Here is a 19,907-nt window from a genome sequence, read left to right on the forward strand (position 1 = left end):
TTTCTATAACATCAAGTGGTCCTCGTGCTTTCCAAATTTAAATCCAAAATTTCTCAATATTTGTTGTGGACAATTTCTCATAAATATTCTTTGTAATTTTGTAAAGAATTTACTTTAAAGTAATTTATCTTAACGTTATGCCGATATCGTATTAAAATTCATTAATATAATGCAATCCTGTCATAACCCTACAATTGCTAATTTGTTTTCATGTTTTAACTTCCCCTGTAGGCCTGATGATGGGATTCAGTTGAGTCTCAAGACATTGCCAAAGTATTAAATGTAAATTGATACACCTAAATAAACATTTAACACTATATCATGTGGTGTAACAGTGTTTTTAATTTCCTTTAAATCTTAAAAAAAAAAAATAATTCTGCTGAAAATTGCAAAAAATGTTTAAGACATAAAATAAAAACATCAGCCTCTTATTCATTTCCATTTTCAGTTTAAAAGACTTAAGTACATGAAATTTCACATATATTTCTGTTTATTATGTTTGTTGTTTGTTATTTGGTTTTTAGGAGCATTAGCAACTAAGGCCATATTGCTCCGGGATATGCGGTGGTCATTCCCTGACCTTTCCGCATTCTCCGTATTTGGTGGTGACGGGCTCGAACCCCGGTCTAATCAAGAAGCGTGTGCTATGCACTGCTGCTCCTTCCCACCTGGCTACGGAGGCGCCCTGTTTATTATGTATATAAATATTAAAATTTAAAAAAAAAAAAAAAATTATACATATTCAACACTTAGTTACTGCTGTTTTCCCGATTTATTTCAGATTTGTTGAGTTTCATAGCGCACAAAATATGAAATTATATATCTTGCTTCCTGCAATGTAGTGGCCATCTTGAGAGAATATTGGATTTTGTGTTCTTATCTTTAATTATATGAAAACAATAATGAAAAAAAAAAAAAAAAAAAAAAACTAGGGTACAACTGTAGATGTTTATTGAATTAGTGGTAGAAACAAGCAACCTGACACCATAAACAATCATCATCAGTACTTATCTAGTACCATGCAACTCTTCAAGCAAAAAAAAGCCAAATAGTTGCAAAGATGATGGGAAGTCACCTTGTCAGATGACCTGCCACCACTGCTGGGTTAGCAGTGGGGATCAAGTTTTAGGTTACAATGCATATTTGACTTTTAGATAGTAAAAAGGAACGCCACATTATCCCATCTCACATTAGACATTAAATTGAGAGAAGCCTTTTACGATTTCTGAAAACAACTAGTAATCCATTTTGCCTTGTGTTGATGTGCTGAAAAATATAAAGTATAAATAATTAATAGAATACAAATATAATGCCTATTCTGTACCAGGCTTTAGATAAGCTTGATCCTATTTATCAAGAATAAAAGTACAATATTGAAGGAAGAATCAATAAAGTGTAGAAAGGAACAGAAGTGTTTGTGGTGGTCTAATAATGTAGATGATCTAACAGAATCAAAAGCAATTGAAAGCTATAAGTAAATAAAATGTACCTGCCCTCTGTAATCGAGAGCATCAGAGCTTAAAAAGGATGTTTCTAGGAAACTAGGTGGAGTAGAAGCACTCTCCCCTCCATTTCTCCATAATGAACACGAGAGAAGTGACATGGCAGGATCTGTTACGTGAGGGGAAGGATGCAGAGATCTCTGAAATAACTGATTAATGTGGAACAAATTCTCAATAGTATTGCATTTTTAGTTCACATATATTAAATAAATTTATTGCTTTTGAATCTAAAAATGCAATACTATTTCAAAATGCACTAACATGTCACTGAAATATGATTACTCCTACCAGTACAGAAAGCCAAGTTCACCTGCATTGACTATCATACTTTTCTTTAACCACAAACCTTCTGCTTTGAGTCAATACTGAGTATTAACTTGATTTATTGTATTTGAATATTCTCAATTACCTTTAACATGTTCACTGCTGCCCACATGTTTATGCATCAAATGGTGCCAAAGTAATGTGCTGGATGTACATATATGATCATTCTTAAGCAGTCAATAAACGAGTTGCAAAAGTAAATGCACATGAAATTAACAATTGCTTGATATCAGCATGATGACTGAACTCTGGTTTTTGTTTATCAACTGTGCACTGTAAAGACTTAATACACAGTTTTAGTTGTTCTTCTCTGTCTGTGCTGAGATTAGTTTATGTACACAAAATAAACTTTTGTTAACATTTTGAGATTTGTTCTGATTCACAGCTTGACCCAAAAGTAAAAAATGTTCCTTTTTACTATGATCAGACACACTTTTATTTTCCTATAAATTTATTTTTAAGTGTTAATACTAACTGTAATACTATTTCAAAATATATGTGCATGTCACCAAAATATCAGTACACATCAACAAAAGCCAAAATTATATGCAGTTTGCCTATAAATTCTGTCAGCAGCTCTTGCTTTTGTCTGTTTATGTAACTTATATTAACAATCAGCAGGTTCATTTTAATAACTATTAAATAGTTTTAACAAAGCCTGAACTTAAATTTAAATAAAAATTATTCCAAAGTATATTAAAAATTCTGTAATGGTTAAGTACAATGGCACTGACAAATACATATCCAATATCAATTAGATTATACACCATACAATACCTAACTCATTCTTTGTAGCTTACCCAAAGGAGTAAAAAGGAGTGTGGCAGTAAGAAGGTAGCCCAAAACAAGTCCCACTAATATCATTGAGATAACAGGAACTCCTAGAAACCACCATAACATTACACATAGAAGTCCTCCTACAGCTCCAGATGTCATGGTGAGAATATCACGGCCTAAAATAAATCATTGAAGTCATAACATAAAAACCAAAAAAAAAATTATAAATCCATCTTAAATAAAACATGGCAGGTAGCATCACAGTCTCTTTCATTATATAACACAAACATGCAATACCTGGAATACAAATTCACCACAAGGGAAGAAAAAAAAAAAAAAAAACACCTTTGTTTTACAAACAGTTCAGTACACAATGGAAAATGGTAATAGTCAATTTCTAATTTTATCAGCAATTGATAATAAGTTAATTAATAGTATATAATATTACCATCATAAAATGCTTATGCCACACTACTACCACACTCATTTTACAAAAGATCACCTTTGATTTTTCATGATGCTGCTGATGTATTAACATTAATCGACACAGTCATGAGGAGTTAATAAGGGAAGAGAATGCCAGAAGTTTATCAAACTGTAACAGGGAGCTAAAGGATTTTGTAATAACTGAGAGCAAGGTGGAGGAGAAATTGTTGAAGTTAAACATAAGGAGGAAGGCACCTGGGGTGGATGGAATCGATCCAGGTACATTAAAGGAGGCAGCAAAGGAAGTACACAGGCCTTTAGTTATGATTATGAGGGCATTCTTGGATTCAGGGGCGGTCCCTATGGACTGAAAATGTATCCCCATTTCACAAAGGGGAAGGGGATTGAAAGGTGACACAAGTAATTACAGGCCTATTGGTTTAACTTCTGTTCCGGAAAAAATAATGAAGTCAGTGGTTAAAGAAGTACTGCAGGATCATCTAGACAAGACTGCAGTTATAGTTCAGAAACAGCATGGGTTTGTTAAGGAAGTCTTGCCTGACCAATCTGATTGGATACTGATGTGTTCACAAAGGAACTGGATGCAAAAAATATTGATATCATATAATTGGATTTTAGGAAAGCTTTTGATACTGTTGCACATGGAAGACTACTGTACAAGTTGGAGCAGTATGGCTTAAGGGCAAGTTGCTGCTATGCATAAAGGGATGGTTGAGTGGGAGATGGCAGTGAGTGGTAATCAATGGACACTGCTCTTCATGGACTAATATTATTAGTGGTGTCCCCCAGGGGTCCATGTTGGGGCCCATTGCTATTTTCTGTATTTATCAATGATATTGATAAAGGTATATCATGCTTATTGTGGAAGGTTTCAGACGATACAAAGGTTGGTAGGGTTGTTAATGAGAGTAAGGACAGTATGCTATTGCAACAGGTTTGAGAAAAGTTGAGCAGAGGGTTCAGAGGTGGCAACTGAGGTTTAACATTGACAAGTGCAAATTGCTGCATATTATTATTATTAGCCATATGGTACAAGGAAGCCTGAGGCTTATGCTGCACCAGCCAAAAAAAAAAAAAAAAAAAATCCCAAGTTACCCCCTGAGAGAGAGAGAGAGAGAGAGAGAGAGAGAGAGAGAGAGAGAGAGAGAGAGAGAGAGAGAGAGAGAGAGAGAGAGAGAGAGAGAGTAAAAAAGGAATCACCAAGAAAGAGAAGAATGATGATATCCAGCTCAGGACCCTGGGTTTGCCAAGCCCATACTCACCAGATGTGAGCCCCCAGACTCCAGAGTAACATACCAATTGTGTGGTATTACACTCAGGGTAGTGGAGAATGAAAAAGACCTGGGGATGATTGTGCAGTCAGATATGAAGTTTTCTGAGCAGTGCAAAAAGGCTGCAAAAGCAGCCCATGGGATCTTGTCAATGATATATAGCAATTTTGCTAGCAGAGATAAGGAGGTAATTATCCTCTTGTATAAGGCAATTGTCAGGCCACACCTTGAGTACTGTATACAGATCTGGAGGCCTCATTTTAAGAAGGATGTAGAGCTGCTGGAACGAGTACAGAGAAGGGCAACAAGATTAGTGAATGGAACAAAGAGTTGCTCTCACGAAGAAAGGCTTAAGTTTTGCAAATTACAGTGTCTGGAGACTAGACACCTGCAAGGGTTTTTTTTTTTTTTTTTGGTAGTTATTGGCGCATCGGCTTCTGTGGCCATAGTGCACCTCCCAAGGTTTTTTGCAGTACTTTGATCCAAGCCCGAGGCGGGATTCGAACCCGCGACCTTTGGGTTGCCAGGCAGGCGCTTTAACCATCCGGCTAGCCCGGTCGGCACCTGCAAGGTGATCTGATTGAGGTGTATAAAGCCTTGAATGGTTTGAGCATGCTCAATGCTGATGGGATTCTTCCTCTTGCTAAGAATAATCACCTGAGAGGCCATAAATTCAAATTGAGGAAAGACAGCTGTAGGATAGATGTGCAGAAGTTTGCCTTTAGCCAGTTGGTAGTTGTTTGCTGGAACAAACTTCCATCTGTAGTTGTGAAAGATGACAGTTTAAATAAATTCAAGGCTGAACTAGACAAACCTTTGCATTGAATGGATGGGTGAAACGGGAAGGGTTTTTTTTTTTTTTTTTTTTGGCTGATGCTATATATGCTAGCATTCTGGCATCATTTGCCTCTACTGATAATAATGCTATGTGTCTTATGCCCTTAAGTTTCCACTATAATTCTAGGATAAAACTGAGTGTTGAAACTTTAGTTAAGGCTACACAGAAATTAAGACCTTTTTTCTAAAAGGGATATTTAATATTCAGTAAAACTACGATTAGAAAGATTTAAAATACTGCCTTTATCACAAATCAGATCACCATTTGGCAACTATTTAGGGGTGCCTATGTCAGGTTCACACTGTTGTGGGAGCTTCCAGGCCTGCCCAGTTCACTTTGGTTTAAGATCACTGCTACCATTAGTAAATTTTTAAAATCTACGAATCCACGTATAAAAAAACTCCTACTGTTAATTTGCAAAAATGCACATGAAGGGTATGCAAATATTTTGAAATGCATATTTAAAGGGATTCACTTTGAAACTGAATTTTAAATTTAATTTCAGAATGAAATCTGATTTTTTGGCAACTTTCACAGCAATGGCTTGGCAGGATGATTAAATAAATGGTCTTGTGGTGCCATTCAGGTAATTTTCTGGTGCTGATTTTGACTCACCAATGTTACAATGACTAATCACCCTTCCTGTTACATATTATACAAGTTAACATGACTAGTAAAAGAGAAATCTACTTCTGTGCATGTCTATAGCTATTCCCCTTTTTTTTTTTTCCTTTTTTTCTTTTATGGTTAATATGATAGCTAGGAAAACTCATGGATTAACAATATTGATAAAGGAACTACTAGCTATCAGTGATAGCTAGTAGTTCCTTTATGTTTGCATTGATGTAGGATCTACTTAAAAATATAAGTATTATTAAGGGGAAACGGACAGATTTTGCTTTTTTAAGGGCAACTACAGTGGTTGTTGGCAATTTTCAAATTCTCTTCAGTAGGATCAACTGATGACATTGCAAGCCACAAATTCTAAATGGGAAGCATTCAGGAAAGAATTCACAGAAGCTACTAAGCTTTTTATACCAACTAAGAAATGCTGTTCAGGGTTTAGATATAAACCAACCCACAATTTCCAGTCAGCACCTGGAAAGTTAAAATCCCCCATTATGAGACATTCCGGTTTGCTAGCTCACTCTATTTCCCTGTACAGCTGTTTGGTAAACTCATGACAGTTATTAGGCCTATAACACACTGCTACTCTCAGTTTTATTTTCCCAGTGCTTATATCACAAACTAACTCAACATTGCACTTATCACCCAAGTCAACTGGAAGCACTATCTTATATTTAATATTCTTCTTAACAAAGAGCATAACCCCTTCGTCTCTCCTGCCCTGTTTCTCCTTGCTGTACACATTGAACTCCCCATTTTCAAATTCACCATCACTTATGTCTGAGTGACACAACATTTCCACTATTCCTACAATGTTTGCATTCAACGAATTAATCAGTACTTCAAATTCATTACATTTATTAACAATGATCCCAGCATTAGTGTACATGCATGAATAGGGGGGGAAGAGAGAGAGAGAGAGAGAGAGAGAAGTCATGCCAACTGGGCTGGCCATAATCTAAGCTAGTGGTGCAGCCACAAGTAAGAAGATTTTGGGTTTGAGCCTATATGCTGCCACAAAAAAGCATGGCCCACTGTGACTGTGGCAGTTTAAATCCAGCTGCCTTAATAATTATATATGTATGCAGTCATGATGAAGTTGTAAACCCTTCTGGCCTTGGCTATCTAGAGTAGGGGTTCTTAACCTTTTGCTTTAAATGAGCATTATTTTGCAGCTTACAATATGTGCGAGCACAATATATTAAAATATAATTTTTTTCGCTTAAAGATTAAAAATGTATTTTTTAAATTAATTTTTTAGCCACATTATGAATACAAGAATTATATTTCTCACTTAAAATTTTTGGGCGCTAATATTTATTACCTTAACAGTGTGAACCTTAACTTTGAAGAGATGATGCCAAACCTTTGAAATTAATTTCTCCATTACGAAGAGATAATCGCAATTTTTTTCCAAATGTGATGTCGACAATCTTGTCCTTTTTTTGTTTTTGATTCATTAATGAAAAATCCATTGTTCATTAATTAAAAAGCATTTTGAACACTTCTCTTTGTAATAAAGGAAATTTTTTTGCAGTCGGAAGAACCCCAGAATTTTAAAATGGTTTTGTGTTGGAAAAGACAAAAGACGTCTGCATATCAACAAGTTCTAACTTGGCAGCTGCTACATCATTTTGATAGAAAATTTGTTCCAAGTTACTGATTTCAAAATTTCTGTAATTTATCATTAATTCAAATTTTGGCAGATGCTCTTTCAAGTATTCAAATCTTTCTTGAAATTAGTCACTAAGGTCTTTGATTACATTCATTACAAATGATGGGCACTCACCAGCAGTTTCCTCTAGACATTTTTTAAGAGTAGGAAAATGAAGCAAATTTCCTTTTAAAACTTGATTCTGAAACATTTGAAGTTTTTTCTCAAATGCATCTCCTTCTCTCAAATAATGAATGAAAGTGTAATCTTGAAATTTTCAGTAAAACTTTCATTAAAAAGGTTTTCTTTATTGCTTTCTATTAGAAAAGCTTTTACTTCTTCAAACACCTCCCAAATTCTGGAGAGTGCCTTTCCATGACAGAGCCAACGAACCTCTATATGGGTAATAAGATCAGAATGCGGTGCTTGAAGATCTTCCAAAAATATTTTTAGAAGTTGCTTATTTAGGGATTTAGCAATAAAATGGTTGATCACTTTAACAATGGCTTCGAGACATCCTATAATTTCTTTTTGAACTTCCATTCATGAACAGAAGGCCTCAATATGAATCAAACAGTGATAATGCACAAAATTAGGTATCCTTTCATCTCTATTAAGATAAGCAATAAGGACTTTGTGGAAGGTGCATTATCGTTAACAATCGATACAAGTTTGATACTTGTATCAATTGTGGCAATTGATACTTGTATCGGTAACAAGTGATATAAGTTAACTCAGATCAATTTAGTGCACCGTGAGGAATTTCATAAGTGCATCATATACAATACAATAAACAGCAACCCCAGAGCAACGTATCAACTCTGTGGTACTACACCAGGTGTGTCATATTCATTTCTGTCAAGGGCCATTTTGTGTGATGGTATGATTTTCGGGGGCCGCATAAAATTTTCTTAAATATTATATATTGATTCAGGATTCAGTAGCATAATCAGGATAATTAAATATGTAATTAACATTTACATTTTTATTGAGATCTACAGAATACAAGTAATTTAGAATTCAGTATGTATAGTGAAGAAATGGGAGTAAAGTGGCTGTTAATGAACTGGTAACTAAAGGAGTGCAAGGCAGCCAAAGTAACACACCTCTATTAGTTACAATTTATTAGAAAGCGTTTTGGAAATTGCTACAAAGACTGAAGATGGATTTTGTAACAATAACAATTTCTGAAACGTTTCCTAATAAATTGTAACTAATAGAGGTGTTTACTTTGGCTGCCTTGCACTCCTTTGGTTTTAGTATATATAATTGTTATATTATTATTTTTATTTAAAAAGTAAATATTCAATATATTTATGAAAATAATTATATTTGTTTTCCCGGAAACCTGCCAGCATTTACCCCCTACTAGTTTTTCAACATCAGAAGTCAAAGACTAGGAACATACAATTTTCAGTATGTCAGAAAGATGCTTATCTGTTAATCTCGATCTATACGCCATTTTATTTAATTTCATACATAAGTATGTACTCCCAAAGTAACACATGATTTGCGCAGCAAACGTTTTAATTTCCGAGTATTTTTCACCTAAGTAAGAATATATTTTTGGAATTCCTACTTCTCGACATTTGTCTTTCAGAAATGAATCATTTTGGAAATCAATTAATTCCAGTTGAATCAAAGTGGGAGCTTTTTCGATTTCAAATGAAAAAGGTCCAACAAAAAGAGAAAACATATCTTCTAACTCTTTGAAATTATTAAAATGCTTATCAAATTCGTTTTTGATTTCCTCAATTTTGTCACAATATTGTGAGAAAGAGCAATTTTGATTTTTTGTTTTTAACTGCTCACAAGTACGAAAATAAGTCAAAACATCTTTTTTTAAATGATTTTTAAACAACGTTAGTTTTTGTACAAAATTTGCTATTGCGTCGTACATGTTCGTTATTAACTTATTTTTACCTTGCAATGAAATGTTAAGATTATTGAGGTGGCTTGTAATATCAATTAAAAATGGCAAATCCTTAATCCACAAAGGATTTTTTTATAACTGATACATTTTCATTTTTCATTTCAAGAAAAACTGTTATTTCCTCCAAAAGCATATAAAATCTCTTTAAAACTTTGTGGCATGATAACCATTGAACTTCTGTATAATAAGGAAGATCGTCAAACTCAGATTCTAAATCTTTAAGAAGAGAAGTAATTGCTGATGGTTGAGTGCTCTCACTCGAATAAAGTTGATTGTTTTTGTTACTGTTTTCAATACATCGTCCATTTTTAATATTTTTAAACACAGAACTTGTTGATGAATAAGGCAGTGGAAAGCCTTGGTTTTCGGTTTATCTGGGTAATCAGCTTGTAATTTTCTAATCAGTTTTGACAGAAATCCTCAATTTTCACCTGTCATTGATTTAGCACTGTCGGTTGTTACAGACACAAGTCTGTCAAGTGGAAGCTTACACTTTTCTAAAATGCTCCACACAGCAGCAAAAATATCTTTGCCAGTCATAGTTCCAAGAAGAGGGATAACTTCCAACAATTCTTCGGCGATCCTCATGTTATTATTGCAACCACGAAAAAATACAGCAACTTGAGCAACATTTCGTATATCTGTACTTTCATCAATCGCAATTGAAAAGAACAAAGCTTCTTTAGATATATCCTGTAGTTGTGAACTGATGTTATCTGCCATTTCGCTAATTCTCTCTACCACTGTATTTCTTGATAACGAAATATCGCGAAATGATTGCACTTTTTCAGGACAGACGATTTCAGCTGCTTTATCATACATTCTTTAATTAACGAACAACCCATGAACGATTTTGAACATTTTGCTAACAAATAGCTTATTTCGTAACTTTACTGATTCATTAGTTTTCGTGAATTTTGTAAATACTTGTTGTTGACTATGAAGTGTTTTCTTCATTGTTTTTAAATTTTCTTCTCTTATTTTTCCTTCGAAGCCCGAATATTGTTCCTTATGATTAGAGTTATAATGTCACTTAATGTTGTATTCTTTAGCAACACTAATATTTTCTTTAATTAAGCATGTAATTTTACTGTTCACTTCCATAGAAAAATAGTTCAGCTCCCACTTTTCTTGGAATTTTCTTCCCTTGTTATCAATTTTTCTTTTCTTGACTGACGTTGAAAGCGACATTTTCTATATAAATTCTATAGTTGAAATTAAAATTATAAAATTAAAAAAACAATTACTTAGGTATTTGTTAAATTATAGATAGCTAACAACGCACACAACAGAACAGATCCCGACAAAGAAACTAGTGCGAATGAAGTATCTTTTCGATAAAATTATAAAAAACGTTGCATTTGCAATATTGTAATATTAGTTTAAATGTAAAAGAAATTCAGATTAAGATTTCTCCATTTAAAAAATATATTAAAAAAATAAAATGCAACTCTTTTATTTTTAAAGAAATAAACTAAAAAGTTACAATGTTATTTAAAGATAATAATTTCAATTTTCATTCATTTGAAATTACTATTTATATTTTTAGTTCTTTCTAATCAAGGCTCCATCAATCCACTTTTTTTTAATTATTATCAATTAAAATGATTATTTTAATATTTATTACAGAGGTTTTTTAATCCTTATATTCTAGAATTATAAATAGGTACTTTTTAATTGTTTACTTAAACATTTTATTTTTGGGCATCACGGGCCACAAAAATTTTGTCGCGGGCCGCCAGTTTGACACCCAAGTACTACACTGACAGTGGTAGAGAATGAAAAGGACCTGGGGGTATTTGTGCAGGCAGATATGAAGTTCTCTGAGCAGTGCAGATGGGCTGCAAGAGTAGCTCATGGTGTCTTGTCAATGATATACAGGAATTTTTCTAGCAGGGATAAGGAGGTGATTATTCCCTTGTATAAGGCAATGGTCAGGCCACACCTTGAGTACTGTATAAAGGTCTGGAGGGCTCATTTTAAGAAGGATGTAGAGCTGCTGGAACGAGTACAGAGAAGGGCAACAAGATTAGTGAATGGAACAAAGGGTTGCTCTTACGAAGAAAGGCTTAAGTTTTGAAAATTACAGTGTCTGGAGACTAGGCACCAGGGAGGTAATCTTCTGATAGAGGTGTATAAAGCCTTGAATGGTTTGAGCATGCTCAATGCCGATGGGATTCTTACTCTTGCTCAGAATAATCACCTGAGAGGGCATAAATTCAGATTGAGGAAAGACAGATGTAGGATAGATGTGCGGAAATTTGCCTTTAGCCAGCGGGTAGTTGGTTGGTGGAACAGACTTCCATCCCTTGTTGTGGAAGTTGATAGCCTAAATAAATTTACTACCATCATTTTGACATTTAGTACTCTGACTCTTCCATCTTCTGTTAAAGCAGTTTATTTAAACTGCAAGATTCAGCCCTACATCCCAAATCCCATTCACTGTTTAAAGTGCCAGAAGTTTGGCCATTCTCAGACGGCATGCTGAGACAATGCTGTGTGTCCTATTTGTGGCTCTAAGGCGCATTCCCAAGGAGACTTTACAGCTTCCACTCCTACTTGCCCTAACTGTAAAAGAAGCCACCCTGCATTTTCTAAAGCATGTGACCTTTGGAAAACAGGCAAACAAATCCAGAAATATAAAGTGGAGCATAAAGTCACATACCCAGAAGCAAGTATTGTTAACCATGCCTAGCCGATCATATGCATCGGTCACTAAAAACAGTTGGTCAACTGTAACTCAAAGATGTCTCCGTAGAACCAAATATTTCCTTTGCCACCTGGGCTAAAACTATGCTAATGTGCAATAAAAAATCTACATTTAATGAAACCAGCAACACGCCGATCAGTATCCCAACTGATGCCATCTCAACCTCGCCCAAAACAACAAAATCTGTTAGTGTTAAAAATCAGAAGACAGTGAAACCAAGTTATAGCAACATGGAAATGGAGGTTCGGTCAGAGGATGAAGACACAGTACTAGAATTACATGCCAATGATACCATGGACACAGGATGCCCAACCTTTCCTGGAAATGAAAAATCAAAACTAAACAGACAGAAACCTCAGAAAAAACAGTCAGATCAATCTTCCTTAAATAAACCCAATCAATAAATTCTACAATGGAACTGCAGAGGATTACTCAGTAATATAGATGACTTGAATGATTTACTCATACAAACTAACACAGTAGGAGTATGCTTACAGGAAACATTTTTATCACAAAAGTTTCACTCAAATTCAGAACTATACATTGTTTAAGCGAAACAGGAATTCTGACTCTTCTCCTCTTGGAGGGGTAGGTATTCTTGTCAAAACTACCACACCATCAAGACATCCCCAACTAGAAACCTCCCTAGAAGTTGTAGCAGTTCGGATGGCAATTGGAATACCATTAACCCTTGCATCTGTTTATATACCATCTAATTATCCTTGTTCCCAGACTGAACTTGACAACCTTTTAACACAACTGCCACCTCCTGTCTGTTTGCTCGGTGATTTCAACGGTCACCGTCCACTGTGGGGATCTTCCACTATGTATAGGAGAGGCCAGTTAATTGAAACATTCCTAGATAACCATAATCTGATTGCATTAAACACTGGCTGTCCAACTCATGTTCAACTACCTACAGCTACAACATCTGCCACAGACTAATCCATCTGTTCAGCATCTCTTTTTCCAAGTGGAATGGTTGTGTTGAATGATCCATTCCACAGTGACCATTTTCCCATCATCAGCTCAATTCAAACATAGGTCGTATCATGCCCTAAAGCCAGTACATCTTGGAATTTTCACAAAGCAGACTGGAAAAACTACTCTATTTGTGTCCTACTCAACAAACAGTATGTACAGCAACAACATATTGATGATGTAACTGAACATATTACCAGCCACATATTATCGGCAGCTGAAATTTCCATTCCAAAATCTGACCAGTGCAAACGGGTACACCAAAACCAGTGGTGGAATGAAGATTGCTAAAAAGCTAAAAGAGAGAAAACCATGCTTGGAGCAAGTTTCGCAAATTTTCAACTACCGCCAATCTAATTGTTTTCAAAAAAAACTCAGAGCCAGAGCTAGACAAATCAGAAAAAAAAAGCAAATCATGACTCCTGGATTAATTTTGCCTCAACTATTAATAAGACGGCATTCACTACAGTATGCTCAAGCATCTATGTGAACCCGACCTATACATACTATTGCTCTTTTACAACCGGATATTTTCAGATAATACATATCATCTCTCTTGGCATCATTCCTATATTTGCGCTATACCAAAACTTGGCAAAGATCTTTCTCAAATTCAGAATTATAGACTGATAATCACTGACAAGCTGTTTGGGCAAAATATTTGAAAGGATGGTGCATAAGAGGCTCACCTGGATTCTAGACTCCCAAAATCTACTCTCCAATCATTAGTATGGCTTCCGTAAAAACAGGTCCACCCTAGGTTTACTTGTAAAAATTGACTCCGACATTCGTAATGCATTTGTCGAGAGGCAACATTAAGTGATGGTCAACCTGGATATTCATAAAGCATTTGATACCACATGGCACCATGGTATCATTAAAGATATGCATCAGTTAGGACTGAAAGGCTATCTCCCTTTAATAATTCAGAACTTTTTAAAATTATGCACATTTCAAGTCCGATATCGAAACATGCTGTCAGCATCTCACATTCAAGAAGATGGTGTCTCACAGGGTTCAATATTGAGTCTAACCCTATTTGCTATCAGGGTCAACAATATATTGGAAGATCTTCCAAAAACGATTGAAGTATACATATATGCTGATGACCTCACCATATCCTGCCAATCGCAAAGTATGACTACCACTGAAAGACAGCTGCAAATTGCTCTAATAGAATTCAATCCTGAACCTTACGCAATGGATACCATCTCCATGAACAGAAATCCACTACCACTCATTTCTGCAAACTTCGGTCACTTCATCCTGATCCAGAGCTAATGATAAATAACGTGCCAGTTCCTCTTACTCACACTGTCCGTTTCCTTGGCCTGATACTAGACAGGAAACTGAACTTTCAAGCACATGTGGCCTACCTTTGAACCGTCTGCTTGAAGAAATTGAACATCCTCCGGTGTGTGTCATCCATGTCACGGGGCGCTGATCAACATACCCTCATCCATCTTTATAGTGCTCTCATCAGGTCTCACTTGGACTATGGTTCTCCAGTGTATGACTCTGCTAGAAAAAGTACTTTAAGAGTGATTAAACACCATACAGCACAGTGCTCTGAGAGTTGCTCTGGGGGCTTTCAGAACCTCCCCGGTTCAGAGCCTTTACTTCAAAGCCCATGAACCTCCCTTACATCTTCGCAGAAAAACATTACTTCTGATGTATGTTGCAAAAATTCACAGTCTTCCCTCCCACCCTAGTTGGAGATGTCTTTACAATACTGAATGGGAGACATTTTACAACAGTAAACCAAATGAAAACCGACCTGCTCCACTTAGATTTAAGGAACTGGCTCAATCATGGAATATAGAAATCAGCAATATATTTCAGGACATGACACTGCCAGATCCACCCTGGACAAATATCTGTGCAATGTATGATGGCTATTTTCAATGGTGGGGGAAGAACACACTGTGTCCTTCCAATATCACACAGTTACATTCAACTTAATCTCTTTCTCAGGCTTGTGAAATCTATACAGATGGATCAAAAACTGAGACCCAAGTAGGTGCTGCGGTAATATTCCCATGGTTCACCACCACTTCTGTCTCGTTACCAGTAGAATTCAGTATCTTCAATGCTGAGCTTTATGCTATAAACTTAGCTCTGGATCACATTATTGAATGACTAATTCTGTCTGCTTTAATATACACTGACTCGCAGCGAGTCAGTGTATATTAAAGTGTATAAAAAAGATGGCAGCCTACTACCCTGGTTGGTAGTAGGCTGCCATCTTTTTTGGTCATTATTCTCCAAGAGTCACCTTTTGTTCCCTGAGTTCTTGAATTCTTTTCTTCTGACACGGATAGCAAGTCCCATTCGCTGATAACACCTCTAGAGGTTCAAAGTGTTATTGGGGCGTAACTGACACTGGAATACTGTTAAATGATGTTAATTTTAAAAGCTTCTCTGAATTAGTTGTCTTAGAAGTTTCAATTAGAAGGTCTCCAGATTGGAGACGTTTAACCATTTTAGGAGATCCACAAACCGATTCTAAACATTTCTGTATAAGAAAAGGTGATAGTTTGCCAACAGGTTGAGTAGATAATGAATGCATTATAAGAAATGCTGGCACGTCTTTATTCTGATTTTCCGTTGGTAGTCACTTCGGATGATTGGAGTCATGGTCGACGTCAGGAATTTCTGATCTTGAGCTCAAGGGGTCTAAAGGTGGATAGTTACTTATATCCATGATGGCTCCTTTTGGCCCTTGGGGGTTTGTTTTTACCACCCAGGTTACCGGCCCAGCCGTGGGGAGACAGGAGCAGTGCCTGGTGTGACCAAGCATAAATTTGTAGGGGTTAATAATAGAACTATAGATCGCTTTTAGGAAATCGCACTGAAAGCACAGAGAAATTGCTTGGCACCTGGGGCCGATCAGTTTGGTGTGACATAAGTACTGGGAACGGCCTCCGTAGCCGAGTGGGCAGGAGCGGGAGTGCAGTAGCACACGCTCTTTGAGTAGACCGGGGTTCAAGCCCCTGACTGCTGAATACGGTCGATCTGCCAACCCGCACTGGACCAGCGTGGCAGATTATGGTCCATTTCCCTCAGCATGAATTGTGGAGGAGGCTTCCATCCTGCAGTGGGTTGATAATGGCTGCACTTTACTTTTTTTAAGTACTGGGAAAGCAAAAATGAGGTGTGTTATAGTCCAAATGATTGTGTTGAGTACAACAACTATATGGAGAAATAGAGTGGGCTAGTATTTCAGAATGTCTTATAATAGGAGATTTTAACTTTCCAGATACTGACTGGAACTTGTGGGTTGGTCACTCACACATTAGCAAGACTTTTGTGGATATATTGGATGGCTTCTCTACAGCAGCATGTTAGAAAGACAACAAGAGAGAGAATAATACTCTTGATCTGATTATCAGCAGCAGTTCTTCATGCATAAAGACAAAACTACTGTCAAGGGGAAAGGGAAGGGCTTTTGCTTTGGTAAGAGTGTCTACAGTTGTCTCAGACAGTTATTAAATTCTATGCAGTGGGACCAACTGATGATGTTATTAACAACAAATTCTAAATAGTGTCCAATCAAGTCACAGAGGAGGTTAGGCAAGACACGGCAGATTACGAGATGTTTCTCACAAAGAAAAGCAGCAAAGACTTCCTTGCTTATATTAATAGCAAAAGAAAGGGAATGAATCGCATTGGCCCACTTGACATCCATCCATTGTTTAACTGTTAATGATCCTGCTCAGGTTGATGAAAAACTGAATAGGTATTTTGCATTTATATTCATACATGAAGAATCCTTTAGGGAACCAGATGTTTATCAAACTTAAAGAGGGTAGTTAATGATTTTATGATAACTGAGAGGAAAGTAGAAGAGAAACTGCTGAAGCTAAAAATATATATATATATATATATAAAAAAAAAAAAAAAAAAAGTACCATGGGTGGATTTTAATTATATTAAGGGAGACAGTAAAGTAGGTAAGCAAACCCTCAGCCATAATTAAGAGAGCATCTTTGGATTCAGGGAAGATCCCTATGGACTGGAGATGTGCAAATGAATCCCCAGTTCACAAATGGGTATCAAAAGGTGACATGAGTAATTACCGAACTGTTAGAGTAACTTCTGTTTCAGGGAAAATAATGGAGTCACTGGTTACAAATACAATTATACTGCAGTCACAGCATGGATTTATTAAGGGGCAACCTTGTCTGACCAATCTGACTGGATATTATGATGCAGTAATGAAGGAACTGAATGGAATAAAAAAAATTGATATCATATACTTGGATTTCAGGACAGCTTTTGATACTGTTGCACACAAAAGACTGTTCTGTAAATTGGAGTAGTGTGGCATTAAGGGCAAGTTATTGCTATCGATAAGGGATGGTAGATTGGGAGAAGACAGCGAGTGATTATTAATGGAATCCCCTAGGGTTTAGTGCTGGGCCCACTGTTGTTTTATATATTTATTAATGATATTAATAAAAGGTACATCAAGCTTAATGTCTAAATTTGCAGATGATACAAAGGTTGGCAGGGTGGTTAATGAAAGTTATCAATGCATGCTACTGTAACAAGATCTAGAAAGATTAGCCAGATGGACTGAGAAATGGCAGTTGAAGTTAAACATTGGCAATGCAAGGTATTGCATATGGGTAGCAGTAATCCCAGATTAACATACCAACTGCGTGGTACTACACTCAGGGTAGTTGAAAATGAAGAGGACCTGAGGGCAATTAGGTAGTCAGATATGAAGTTCTCTGAGTTGTGCCGTCAGGCTGCCAGGACAGGTCATGAGGTTTTGTTGATGATATACAGAAATTTTGCTAGCAGAGATAAGTATGTGATTATATCATTGCACAAGGCAATGATCAAGCCATATCTTGAATATTGCACACAGGTCTGCAAATTGCACTGTGTGGAGACTACACTGTGAGGTGATCTGACTGAAGTGTGTTTAAGGCTTTGAATGAACTGAGCAAACTCAATGCCGATGGTATTCTTTCTCTTGCTCAGGCTATATACATGAGATTGTGCATGAATGCAAATTATGGAAGTATAGCTGTAAGGATAGATGTGCAGAGGTTTGCCTTTAGCCTGTGGGTGGCTAATTTTGATTGTTGGAACAAACTTCTGCATTTTGTTTTAGAAGTGTGTAGTTTGAATAAATTCAAGGAAGAACTAGATTTTTTATTTTTGGCTGATGCTTTAAGCTTATATAGTAATCATATGCCATTACTAATACTAAAATAAAGTGTAATGTTTCTAAATATAAGATTTTGCACCTAGAGAATAGAAATCCAGGAGTTACTTGTCAGCTGTTGAAAGTGGAGATAAAAGTGTTTCAGGATCCCAAAGATTTAGTAGAGTGAGGGTTATGATTTAGTCAGATTTTTAATTTTTCATGCAGTGTAAACAGATGGTTAGGAAAGCAAGGTACACAGAGTGTCCTGTCTGTTATAGAGAACCTCATAAGTAGGGAAAAGGTTGTCCCTTTATATAAGCCGATAGTGAAAATGCATTTAGAATACTGTGTTTACAAATGCCACAGAAAGAGAAGGGCTTTTAGAAAGGGTTCAAAGAAGCAACCACATTGGTGAGGTGTGCTAATCAATGAAGAATGGCCTAGAAAGCATGTACTGCAAAGCTTGGCGAATACATATTGTAGTATATAAGTGATATGGCATATAAGTCCCTGAAGGGAATCAGTGAAATGAACAGAGGAGTTAGATTTTCACTGTTAGAAGAGAGAATTACCAGGGTACACAAATATAACATTTTTGGAAGTAATAAAAGGCTGGAAATCATGAAATTTACATATGGGTAGTGTGATAAAGGACATTGGAATGATTGCCTGTTGCAGTGGTCGAGGCACAGAGCTTAGTAAAGTTCAAAGAAGAATTGGTTAGATGCTTTTTATGATGGGAAAGTATGAGTGATAGAAAATTCCTCCAGTCCCTTTTCTTTTTTCAGAAGATGCAGAAAATGACTGCATCGTCATCATTTAACCATTATAGTATTGATACCAACTTGCAGCCAATTTTTAAATAGCAATGTTTACGTTATAATTTTTAACAATGGCAACTCCATTTTCTCTTCTTGTGTCCTGTTCATGCAAGAGTCATTAAAAAGGATTTTCTTCAATTATTTCCTTTGATACAATCATTTACAGCCAATACAAATTCTAAGGCTGCATGCAGACTCTGGAATTGGAAGTAAGAAAAGGCACTTGATTTTGCCATTGTCACTTACTAAAATTTCAGTGACAGGATATGCAGGTGATTATCTGACAAAAACAAGGCCCTAATGTTTTCATTTGCATTTAATTTTTTCTTGCTGAATAATTTTCCTTTTACAAGGTGCCTGCCTGTGAAGTCATTCTGAAAAATATTTGTAACTGTGCTATTCAATTCTCATTTAGAAAAAAAAACTTCTGTCTTGTATAAGTAAAATACATAGATAACAAAATGAAAGTATCCACAGTTATAGGGAACAGGAATTAATGAAAACCAAAATAGTGAAGTTTTACTATGCACATTTACTAAGCTTATAACACTGATTTTTTATACAATGTCAGAAACAAGTGAAATGATGAATTCAAGTGCACAAATCCTAACTATTGTAATTTAATTATGCATTTTTTTTTACTTAAAATTAGCCTAGAAATAAAAAAGTTCTGTTTAAACTCCAGCATGACCACAAGCCTAAGCAGTTTACCATTTATCATTCCAACAATACAATCATTAACCAAATTTAGCAGTCATGCAGGCTTGAACCACAGTTCATTCAAATGCATGTTAGTATTTGTGCACTCTTGCACCTTTCATGTTAATTACAGTTTTTTTAGAAAATGTTTGTAAATAGCAT

At 35.9% G+C, this 19,907-nt stretch overlaps 1 protein-coding gene across 1 annotated transcript in view; it reads right to left on the reverse strand.

Moving 5' to 3' along the window:
* The window catches only part of LOC150077522 (transmembrane 7 superfamily member 3-like), a 133,001-nt gene that overhangs the window by 19,356 nt on the left and 93,738 nt on the right, over positions 1 to 19,907 (reverse strand). Inside the window, exon 7 of the mRNA XM_090385931.1 lies at positions 2,627 to 2,779. Coding sequence (XP_090242057.1) covers positions 2,627 to 2,779 — 153 coding nt within the window. The remainder of the gene's footprint in view (positions 1 to 2,626; positions 2,780 to 19,907) is intronic.

This window comes from Mastigoproctus giganteus, chromosome 12, assembly GCF_048544385.1.
Source record: "Mastigoproctus giganteus isolate SK-2022 chromosome 12, ASM4854438v1, whole genome shotgun sequence".
In the NCBI taxonomy this organism is placed as follows: domain Eukaryota; kingdom Metazoa; phylum Arthropoda; class Arachnida; order Uropygi; family Thelyphonidae; genus Mastigoproctus; species Mastigoproctus giganteus.